The 12,789-nt window shown below is 31.7% G+C and overlaps 1 protein-coding gene across 2 annotated transcripts in view; it reads left to right on the forward strand.

The window, feature by feature from the left end:
* Positions 1-12,789, forward strand: part of MSRB3 (methionine sulfoxide reductase B3) — a 221,833-nt gene that overhangs the window by 36,220 nt on the left and 172,824 nt on the right. For both annotated transcript variants that reach the window (XM_004449537.4, XM_004449541.5), the window contains exon 2: positions 1,614-1,741. In XM_004449537.4, coding sequence (XP_004449594.3) covers positions 1,614-1,741 — 128 coding nt within the window. The remainder of the gene's footprint in view (positions 1-1,613; positions 1,742-12,789) is intronic.

Below are 12,789 nucleotides of genomic sequence, written 5' to 3' on the forward strand. Positions count from 1 at the left end.
TGGCAATTGGTAGGCGCCCAGGCCGCCTGGTACTGCAGTTGATGAAACAGAATAGGAAGACATTTTATGGTCAGCTGCAGGAGCACAATGAGGCTGCAGCTTTGCTAAATAATTGTATTTACCATGCACACTTTATTTCTCATAGAGAAGGTTACAAGAAAAAAAATACATTTTTATTTATAATATTGTGAGCTATAGACCTTTGATCTTTTATTAGTTAGTAGTCTCCTCCAAAGGAACACTTTCTTGTCCCTGCTCTGCAGTCAATCCTGAAAATGACATGTTTATTTATGTTTAAATGGTTCTTTCAGGCTGTGCATTGTGATACCTTCCTTTTTCCTCCCTTTTGTCTCCAGTTAATAACATAAAAATGTTTTAGTCTTGTAGTGAGTTTAGTTTGGAGAAGTCAGAGTTCAGACATGTTAATACAAGCAGATTTCTGTCAGATATACTCCAGAGTGATTCGGTAAAATATATTACTGTTTATTATGTGTTTTTTCTTCAAGAGGTCAGAAGAGACCAGGAACAGACTTTTATTTTTTTGATGGTGGTTGTGTGCATGTGTGTGTGTGTATGTGTCAGGAAATGAGTAAGACATTAATTTTATATCCATTTTTGGACATTTAGTGGTTAAAGCCACTTATAATGCTAATTTAAGTAACATATTAAAGTTAATATTAATCTGGCATTTCCCATTTTCATTTGAAGTTAATCTTTACCTTTATCAGTTAAAATATTGTAGAAAATATTTAAATAAATCCTAAGAACTGAGCTTTTTTTCTAAAATTGAACATTTACAGTTTTGAGATTCTGCCACATGATTTCCTTTCCAAACATTTAAAAATATTTTTACCCTTTTTAGTACTAGGTCATGAATATTTCACAGAATTGATTTAGAATTTTAAATTGTAAAACAAAAGTTCATATTTGCTATACTTTCTTTAAACTTAGTACTGTTTCTAAAGTAAAATCCCCTAGTTGTCCCTTGGTTATTTGGCTTTCTATTAAAAAAAATACCCTCTAACAAAAGAAATATCTTCATCTTACAATGCTTTGCAGTCTTCTCCAGGGATGGAGATTTGCAAATAATTGCTGGAAGAAGGCAGCATTGTGTAAGGAAGGAACTTGGCTTTGCAGTCTGATATAACAGGGTTTGCTAATCCTTATCCCACTGATTATTTGCTTTGTACCCTTGAACCTTTGAACTTAGGTTTCCTTTCATATAAACTGACGGTAAAGCATACCTCCTAGGTTTGTTGTAAGAATTAAGTGATAGAATGTGTATGATAGGCCTAAAATAATGCCTCTCACACAGTAATAACCCAGTAAATGCTAATTCTTCTGAACTGTTTTAAACTTTGTCTCCTTGCTCAACTCACAAATTGTGCTCACAGCTTATACATCTATTGTGTAGTGTGTATTTTATTCATAAAATACAAAGAAGCCTGGGTTGAAAGTTAGCTCACCCATCTGAAAAATAGGCATTTGAAATTTATTAGCACTGTGTATGTGTGTTCAGGTCCAGATAGAATCATAACCATCACTTGTGCAATGAATGTTTTAACATTTGTGGTGTTTTAATTTGTTTTTGTTTTCTTTTTTCTCCTACTCAGCTCTTGCTCCCTGTTCTTTGCCTCTCGTTTTGTTGGTGAAGATATCACGGTGATGTCTGCATTCAACTTGCTGCATTTGGTGACAAAGAGCCAGCCAGTAGCCCTGCGAGCCTGTGGGCTTCCCTCAGGTTGCTGCTTGTTGTACTGTATATAGTAAGGGCACTGGTAGGAGTGGGTGTTTCTGCTGCAGGAAATGATACACCATGTGCTTTGCTAAATTTCATTTTCTTTTCCTTGGGCCTAATTTGAAGACGGAAATTGGTTATAAATCACCACTCTACTTTGAGTAACATTCATTTCCACAATCTTTACAACTCTTGGAAACATTGTCCAGTTTCCTTGCACAGTTTATAATTGTCCTAATATTTCATGATATCTTCTTGTTCTTTAATATATATTACACATCTAAAAATCATAATGTTCCTAAGAGGTTGGTAGTCTTGAGAAGGAACTGCCCCAAATCACACAAAAGAGGACATTCATTTTGTTAAAGGATAATGAAAAATGCTTTCCATTTCACATAGAGAAGAACACAACTAAGACGATCTTTTAGCATAACTGTTACTTATTGTTGTTAAAAATACATTCCACTTGTAAATGACCAAATAAAACTATTATAGCACAGTTTGTTCTTAAATTAGAATCACTACTCTTTTAAAAAAATGTGTGTATCTAACATGACTGTGCAGCATGAAAGTAAGTTTTTATTATATGCCTATATCATAAACTTAAATTTTAATTTTATTATAAAATCATCTTGGTCAGATATTTTATTTCCATGAACATTATTAGCAATATGATTTACATTTTCTTTCTCTGTTTCTACACCCTATAGAGAATTTAATTCCAAGAGATTAAACATTTGAATATCAACTGTGAGTGCCAGACATTGTGTTTAAGCAATGAGAATAAAAAGATAAACAAGATAAAGCCACTTTCTTCAAGAAGTACAAGGTGGAGATGGAGCTGTGCAAGAACCATTGTACCATGTGGTGATAAGACTAGAAGTATTTATGCCTGCAGTGTTGTGGGAATCCAGAAGAGGATGGTCCTAGCTCTTTGCTTAGGGGAAGAAAGTTTATAGGGGAGTGAAAATCTCTGAAGTTCAGGGAGGGCTCCATGGAGGATGTAGTGCTTGACTCTCACACCAGGAGTAGCAGTTAGCTAGGTGTCCAAGGAGGGAGAAGGACCTTCCTAAAATAAGGGGTAGCAAGGACAAAATATGAAGGACTGAAAAGGCATGTTGTATTTAGAGAATTGCACGTTATTTAATATGGCTAGCTTGGGTGGATGAGAGCAAGTAGAGTTCAGAAAGGAACGGTATGAAGCACGCTATTTTACTTTCTGAAGAATTTAAATCTTGAGGGAATAAAAGGGAATAACATAACTTGATTTTGCATTTTGTAAAGATTATTGTATTAATATAGTGGCGGGTCAATACTGATGTCATAATGTTTCTGTGGGAAGGGATGGGATTGCAACCTGATGAGTAGGAAGATAGTATAGGGCATTTGTCTTTTTTTTTTTTTTTCAATAGATTTTATGTCTATTTGTGGTAGTTGGAGGGACGAATGAAGTTTAATGCATGATGTGTTCAACCACTCTTCTCAACCCTCTTCTCCCCAAGCCATGTCCCTGCACTGCCACCATAGAGCATTTGTTGGAGGCAGGAGGTAGTCATGAAGTGCTGAGAGCCTTAACAATGGATATTGTAGTACATTTGGAATGAATGAATTAGAGAGAGATTCAGGCTGTAGAACTGACAAGATTATTCTGTTGAATTAATTAAGGGACAGCTTCAACCAACATAGTCCATGTGCCATGTGGAACTTTTCCATGGCTGTATATTACATATATCAATAGGAGTGGGAAAGTTATTTAGTTGGTACTTAACCAAGTTTTCCACAAGGAAAAAAGCCCATGTGTGAAAGCTCCCAGCACAGTTTTTAGAGTAACATGAGTTAACATATACAGAGGAGGCTAAGTGTTTTCAGAAATACCTTTTTAATTAACATTGTATACCTTGAAGTATGACAATCTTGGAATTAAAGGGTTTCATAATGAAATTATATAACTTGATAAATAAGTATCTTTAATATTTTGATATCAAAGTGATTCAAAGATAAACTCAACAAAGCTGATAATTTTTAAGAAGTAACCATTGTAGTACAGTATTAAAGCTCACAGATTGTGAATTTAGCCTGTATTTGAATTTTGGCTTTGCCACTTAATAGCTGTGTGCTTTGACTTCCTTGTTAGAAAAATGGGGATAATAAAAGTATTCACCTGAAAGGAATGCTCTGAGAATTAAATAGATTAGAGTTTGAAAAGTGCTTAGAATAGTGACTGGCATATAGTAAGAACCATATATAAATGTTACTATATATTTCAATAAGTGTTTCTATATTTGGTATTTTTCTAATACAATATTGACACTTTTAAACATTTAGCTATATTCCATCTCTCACTGAATTATTTTAATTTTAATAGGAACCACAGTTGTACTTTATGTTTGAGAAAAAGCCAACTCAAACTGTTGTTTTAATCACTTTATTTTGCTTACACATCCTGTTGAATCAGAATTCAAGTCCTGTAAATATACAGCATATTTCTTTTATCCTTGCTGCCTAGTACTGATGAAAGCCTAGAAAAACTCCCTATCTTTCTTTTCTAGGGCTTGTAAACCCATTTTAATTTGATAAATAGATCAGCTAGAACAGTATTCAGTAATCCCTTAATCAGTCAAACACAATTTTTTAAAGTATTATGAACATTAGTCTCCCAATGTCTACATATTTTATAACTTGATATTAGCAAAATCTTTATCATCTGTTTCTCTAAGAGAATTTTACTCCTAGAGATATGGAAATGTTGAAGAAATTCAGTTTACTAATAATGAAACAAACTCTTGAAATTTTGAAAAATAAAAATGAAATGGTGATTTGATTCCTTTTTACTTTGTGCTAGTAGAGAGGGGAAGAGGCCAAATTATAGATATAGGAAATTAAGGTAAAAATTTGGAGCCTTGCCGTAATTTACCGTTCCATGGTCAAACCCCATTATAACAAAAATCTCTGTAAATCAAAAAGATTTCTCCTGCCTAGCCAGGATCCTACTAATTTCGAGTATTACTTAGTACAAAATAATTCCAGAACTAAAAAATAATTGGAACAGGCTCTTAAACTTGATTATAACTGGATTGACCTGAAAGAAGGCCATATCCTAGAAAAGTAATCTATCATTTTTCAGCTTGACTTCCTTTACTTCTTATTTTCTAGTAAGACATATGCTTAATTTAGAGCTTATTAAGTGAATCTGAGTTATGGTTCACTCATGTTTATAATTAAAGGTAATTTTTTCTTTCTCAGAATTCTTAATTTCCTATAACAGTTTCTCTTTTTTTATATTAAAAAGAGCATTGGAGTAGGAGTCAGAAAACTATAACTCTATAATTAATTTGTGTGATCTTGAACAAATGAGTAAACGTCTTCAGACCTCAGTCTCTTTATCTTTAAAATGAGGAATTTAAATTAGTAATCCGTTAAGTTATGAAATTTTATTTATGAACTGTCATTTGTTTTTAGTTTTGGATTAATCAAAGCTTAAAATTCAGTTCTAATTAATGGCTGGGAACTTACAGAAAAATCTGCTAAGTTGTAATGGGAGGACAGAAATATTTTCCATGTTTGAACATTAGAATTCCTTGTCTCTAAAACAAGACCAAAACATTAACTGAGGAGGGATTGAAAAGCATAATTTTAATGATAGATAAAAAATAGGTTTAATTGTAGCTTGGACTAGTTAGCATGGTAGCTTTCAGCCATGTATTGTTGTTTGTCTAAATAGTACTAATTATAGTGATAAATTATACTTTCCTCTAACAACATATGTATAGTATAAGATTGTGACTCTTACTTGACCTTAGTTGCATATTTAACAGTGAAGAACCACATGGCTTCTTTGTTGTTTATAAAGATATACAACATATCACGATAGTCTAATGCAGAAATTAGAAATCTTAAAGACAGATACTTTGCAAATGTTGTTTGAAAGTCAGAGAATATCATCCGTACAACTGGAACTTTCTAGAGGGTCTTAAAGCTTCAGAGCTTAGCATAATGCCTGGCACTTAAATATTTGTTATAAACATTTGGAAAGTTTCTTGTAGGTGAAGTGATAGCTGTAACAGAGAGTGCAAATTTATTTGGGAATCCTTTATATAAGATTAAAATAAAGTCCATGTTTTGTTGCTTTTTGAACATATTGTCAGAAACATTTCTCTTGTGTTTTCTCACTTTATTGAATTAATACACTATAGTGGATGTCTTAGGTATAAATCACAACGTAGCTAAACAAAGCAAAAAAATGGTAGTACAGATTAAACATTTATTATCCAGAATTGCTTTTACTTTTTCTCTAATTTGAGTTTAGGTGGTAGATAAACTGTTTGAGGAAGACAGTAAGTACCTATTATATTTGTTCATGAGAACATGAACTGTTTAGATCACAGTTTCCTGGAACAAATTTATATTATTTGTTGTGCTTTAAATTCCTCATTTGTAAAGAGTAAATTCTATGGATATGTATCAGGATAACACCCATAAAAGAGAAGTGTTTAAAGCTGGCAAATAATTCAATAGTTCATTATATAGCACCCATTATGTTTAATTAAAATATATATAAATAATTGAAATCATCAGCATGTTCTTCACCTGTGAAATAGATTGACTTTCTGTATTATTATTATTTTTAACCTTTTTGGGTCTTGAAAATATGGACCTTCTCCGTAGTTCTTTGATAAAAGCTATGACCTTGTCCTCAGAAAATGCACGTGTGCACAATTTTTCATAAAATTTCAGGTTTTTTTTTTCTTTTTCTTTTAATCTTCTGAAACTCTTTAGGGAGGAGTCTTTGACCCCAAGTTCAGAACCTCTGTTCTAAAAGATAAACACAAAACCAATATAAAAACTCTAATCATAAGGTAGTTTTTCTGATTTCTCTATTGGTGTGACCGACGGAAGTTCCCTCCTACTTGTTCAGATTACTGCCCTCTTCACCATTCTTACATGTTCATTTTGTCTTATCTTCTTTTGTTATGAATGCTTTGGAGAAATTTTTTTTAAAAAAGAAAGTGTTTTTTTAATAGACATACAAATTTCAGCATTAAAATTCACAAAATAATTTGCAGTTACTTGATTGAGTAGTATCAGTTTTTCCAGTAGATGGCACTAGTTTTATATTCTTTCACAGCATTGAAGAGTACTGAAAAGATTAATACATAGGTGCATTGTGAAAACTTAAAGTATGTAAAGAATATCCAGTTAAGAACATATGGATTTACAAACCACAAATTTTTCTGCTTATATTATGTTCAAACAACATTTGTAGAGTGCAAAAACCTTTTTCCATTTTCAATAGGATTCCAACTCTCCTATGCTTGGACATCTCATCAAAAATTGTCTTTCATGTGTAGACTTTCTGTAAACTAAAACAAGATTTCATAAATGAACTGATCTTGTATCCAAATAGCTGATTTAACAGTAATTTATAATTTTATATGCAGCGAGATTTTCTTGAGACCACCCAAGATTTAAAGAAAATTTCACATTTTGTTTTGCTATGTTTTGAGATTTTATAGAATCTTGAAAATGTTTAGTTGTAATGAAATGAAATGAAATGAAAATGTAATGTTGACTATTAAGCATGAATAGTTTTTCCATGAATCACAAATTTTAAGAAGCAAAGAAAAATTATATTTAAAATATTGATTGATATGTACTCATGCAGCTATATATTTTTTCCTAAAAAATATGTTTTAGTAGCTCTATGATAATAAAATTTTAAAGTTGAAAAATTGCTGGGCTTTATCTAATTATAAAAATGAGTTTTAAAAATGATTTGTGGACAATGCATATTAGTCAAGGCTCAATTGTTAAGTTACAATACATCTGTATGAATAAGGTGTTGGGCATATGGTTTGTTAAAGTGGATTTTGTTAATTTTTTGTTAAATATGGAATAAATTATATTATATATTAATAATTATAAAATGCATAGCTACATGTCATAGCAACAGAGATAAAATGGGCATGAACAGACAAAACAGATTTTAGTTTTGTTCGAGAAGTTCACTAGTTAATAATGACTGAAGATTATAAAACATTGTGAGTTGTGAAAATAAATGATAATTCTAACAGGGTTTGATTATCTAGACATCATGAACTATTTGGGAATCATATGGTAGAATTATTAGATGGTTATTTATCTAAATGTGTTCACAGTAATGTACCTTAACAGATCATAGAATGATTTATTAAAAACAAGCTGTCTCTTGCTCTCAACAAATGTGTTTAATGAAGGAATGGGACGTGAATGACAGTTCACAGAGACTCAATAATATTAATAATAGAAGTTTGATGCTTATCAGTCTTTTTTGGTTTATAGCTTCATCCTACAAATTTTATTTAGAGATTGAATTTCCCATTGACTGCTTTTGCTAGATTTGTTTTAGTTTGAAATGCTTTAAAAAGATTTTTATTGAGATGAAATGGCAAGTTATTTCCAATTACTTATTGTGCCTTTGCATTTGAAATCACCCATTTATTTGAAAATTTAAAATCCCTGTTTCATCTTTTCATTTATTTCAGTTCCCTAGGGTTTGTTTTTTTTTTTTTTACATTAGGATATTTGTGTTTGTATTAGTCATTTCAAAATACAGACTATAAAAATTATAGTATGAAATGATGGAGATACTGGTTATTTAGATGAGTTCATAAGAGCTAGATATTTATGAATTTAAACTTACTCAGTATGATAAGCATTTCTGTCAACACTGATTATATTTATTATATTCAGCTATATAACTGAAAACAAAGAATGGAATGCCAGCTTAAAATCTTAAATTATTTGAATTTCAAGCAGGCAAAGAAAATCTAGAATTCTATAGATACAGTTTTGTAAGATTTTGTTTTGCTGCAGAAATGCATGTTGGCTCACAGAATGATACAGATGTATATTTAATATTTTCATATTTTAATATTTTTGTGCAAAGTTTATATAACATCACAGCAAGTTTCAAAACTTCCATCATATTATTGGTGGAGAAACAGATTGGAAGCTTAATCTATATTTACTAGTTTGTTTCTACCAACAACTTGCTTTCTATACTAGGAACCTTTGTTTTGTACTGAGAATGATATAACATTCTTGTCAAATTTTTCACAGACATAACTATAGGTGTTACATTATCTGATGACATTTCCTGAAAATTTCTTCTGTGGAATTTTATATCCTTGCTGTAAGGGAGAACAAACTGGAAAATAGAAGAGGAAGTGATCGAATAAGTCTGGGAAAGGTGAAGAGTTTGATCACCCAAATATGTTTCTATTTCTGGGAAGTCTTTGGTTCCTGCAAAGTGAACTCCAGAAAAGTAGAGATTGTCTGTTTTCTTCATCATTACATTCCAGCAATTGAAATTGTGTTTGTCACATAAAAGGTGTTCAATAAATATTTGTTAAGTGAATGAATGGTTGCGAATCTGTAGCATCATTTTATGTATCAAAGTTATGCCACATTGTAAATGATATGATCTTTGTTCCCAGGAAATATACATTCTAATGAGAAAGATGGCCACTTTGGGTCAGAGTTTTATTTGTAGGATGAAGGAAGTTGTATTCTTGATCATTTTATAGTTCTATATAAACACTTCCTCCTTTGCCTTACTTGTGGAGGGAGGGTGCAGAAGTGAGAGGCATTGGTGCTTCTTTCTGCCCAGAATGGCAAACTAACTTCTTGGGATAGGATTTTGACTATTGGAAGTTCTTCTGAAGTATTATTGAAGGAATGTGTAGATGTAATTAGTAGGAGGTGAGAGGAGTAGGGAATGGGGGTTAAAGGGAGGGGGAAAAGACTGTGGGATGCATTGGTTAGTGAATAGATAGGATGTTAACATATACTAAAGCATGGATTCAAGAGAAAAATGTAATGAATAAATGAAAGGAGGAAGCCTGCTGACAAGCGAACCTGGTTCTCAGTAACCAGGCCCGTGACCCATGGACATGTCAAGTAACTTTTCTATGCCTTGGTTTGTTTCCTCATGAACTAGAAGATCATCACTTCTCAAAAGTTAATCTGAGAAATATTAGTCCTTACTGATTACCTTATAAAAATGGTTCCATCATCAAATTTGAGAAACTCTCCAAACTACCATTTTTCATAAATTCTAAGAGGCACTGTTTTTATATTTTTATCATTGTGGTAATCAGGATGCATTTTTAAATCTTTGTGATAAAAAAATAATATAGCATAGTTTAAGCTACAGTGGTATTTTTTTCCTATTTGAGCATAAAATAATATTGCATCACAATACCACATATTAAAATAATGTACATCATTGTAAAAAAGTCTCCTAAAAGGTCTGCATCACAAAATGGAGGTAACCACTGTTTCCCAATCTGATTTTGCTATGGATGCTTCCCCTTCTCTCCTCTAAGAGGAGTACCTGTTAATAGTTTTTGAGAGCCAGGGGAATGCTGGACTAGATAATCTCAACATCTTAATACCAGAGAGGTAATGGAATATTAGTCATAACGAAATATATGAGTTTGGCACTCTAAACAAGGTAAAGGACTCAGACTAGTAATAAAGGAGTTTTCTTTTACTCTATCATTCACTTTCATTTTTTCACAGATATATTAATCAAATGTTATTGTAGTTTTTAAGTTCTAAGGAACATAGCTGAAGGCATCATTTAGAAAACATCTTTTTGGAAGAAGATTTAAATAGCAATAATTAAAATGGAGAGTTTAATAAATATTTTTTATAAAACTAAATGCTTATTTAATGCCTACTTTCTTTTGCTCAGGCAGGTTGCTAGGTGTCAGAGAAGCAAAAATGACTGAAATATATATGGATGCTCTCCCTCAAGGAAATATTGAATAATTTAAGGAAAGCCTTGTACCTTTTCTGTATTTATCTGAATGATAAAAGAAAAATATAAAATTATTGTCTATATTTTTTCTTCAGAGTCTCTCAGATTTTTTTGGAATGTGTAGAATCAAAGATTTAGCTTTCCATTGAGTGGCAGTTGCAGACTTGTTTTCTGTCCATTATGCTTAAATTTATTTTTGAAAATTGATTTGGGTGATAATGTAATTTTGGAAATTTGCAAAGTTGAGTTTTTAGACAATGAAAGTTTTCTAATGAAGTATATTTAATGTTATATTTAAATAAAATTCTGCATGATAATCTAAGGGATAGCGCCTTTCCTTCCTTTTTGTGGGTGGTTAATTCTCATCTCCCTTGCAGTCTCTCCTCCCAAGGGGAAGGGGGAAGACGCCAGAGGGCTATTATTTGCAAGACTTTTTGATTGTATGTGAAATGTAGGCTGGAAACGAGCCTGCCTGTTTTTAATTTTTTTCTTTCTGTATTGGCTATGATGTTCTAGTGAAGACCTATACTAGGAAAAAAAAATTAAAAACAGGGAACTCCAACTTGATCAGACATTTCACATGCAATCAGATAGACTTGAAGTTAAATGATTTTCTCTTGCACTGTTGTCACTTGATGATGGCAGTGCCTTTAAAAATTCTCTTTTTACCCGTTGCTTTGCAAGCAAGAAAATACTTTTTGGATCGTGACTTGTTTTAAATGTTTCCCCAAACTATAGGCTTTATCGTCCATATTAACATGAAAATCATTGCTCTCAATGTTTGCATTATATTTTGAAGAGTTGGTAAAGTATTTTTCTGTTCTTTTGAGTACTTAAAGAATGTTGATAAAATGACTCTTACACTTAAATTCAATAATTAACAACTAGTAACACACAACTAAAAGATAGAAATCTAAAATGTAGTTTCTATCTTTTCAGACTAGTCTTTAAGATGAATTATCTGAAAATTGTCTTCTCTGAAGAAAATCATGCAGCTTCACAAATTGGATCATACTATTAAAGCTAGAATTTTAAATTATGTTAATAAACTTTAGATGTCATGGCAAATACATTTACTCCCATTGACTTAGAGTGAGAAAATACCTACATAATTTTTCTCTTAATTTTAAAACTGCCTAATATTTCCTGTTTTTTTTTTTTTCTTTGTTAAATTAGCTGATCCTGCTTGTATAGAAAGACTCTTGCTGTCTTTTCATCAGGATAAGGTACTTGCCACCTACATATTGTACACGTTTGATCACGTTATATCGTCAGCTTATCTATCTAAATGGACTTCTTTTCCCTATTCAGATACTCTCTGGCCCTCTGACCCCAAAGATGCTATTTCTGCAGATTGAGTTTTCCATATCCTAATTATAAATGGACCTAGTCAATCTACATAGGCAATGGTGTAGAGTATTAATGTTCTCTTTGTTAACTTTCTTTACACAAACCTTTTTGCGCACCTTTGCAGTTAGACTGTGCATTTTATTGTTTGCCTTATCTCTCTGACTAGAATATGTGCCCTCCTAAAGCAGAAACTTTGACTTACTCATTTTTAACTTTGTAGTGTTTAGCACAGTTCTTGATTCACTGTAAATGTTTAATATTTGTAGAAGTTATGAATTAATTTTAAGCTCAATAATTTATGTCTGGGAGGAATTTATATTTTGGGAAAATAGAACAAACAACTGAAGACATTTGAAAATAATTGTAAAATATTAACTGGTGTAAATAGTACATTAAAGAGTAAATATGCTAGTAATAAGGATATACAAATGAAAAGTGATCAGAATAGGGGCAAGCTATCAGGGTATGTAGACTTGGAAGGAAACTTGCTTGATTAACTTCAATTTATCTCTTCAACCTTCAGTGTGGAATTCAGAGGACTAATTTTAGCATTCAAGTATGCACCTCAAACTATTCAGTCTTGTTTAATTCAAGAAATTAAAAAATTGTATGTTACCTTGGCATGCTTATAATGTCCGTTGATATTAATTAGAACTCTGGGCGTGTGTCAATAGAATGTAACTGAAACTGATCTGTAGAATTGTTCTTACGTGAGGTAATAGAAAAACAGCAAGAAGGCGTGAAATGTGATTATTGTTATGGGGAATAAAGATATGATTTCCTCACATACAGAAAATAAAACAAACTTTAAGTTAGTTAATTACCTTCTTTCTGACTCTTAAAACTTGGAATTTTATTTTCTTTGTATTATATTTTGGAAGACAGATGAAATGAAATT

This window comes from Dasypus novemcinctus, chromosome 12 (assembly GCF_030445035.2).
Source record: "Dasypus novemcinctus isolate mDasNov1 chromosome 12, mDasNov1.1.hap2, whole genome shotgun sequence".
NCBI classification, from domain to species: Eukaryota; Metazoa; Chordata; class Mammalia; order Cingulata; family Dasypodidae; genus Dasypus; species Dasypus novemcinctus.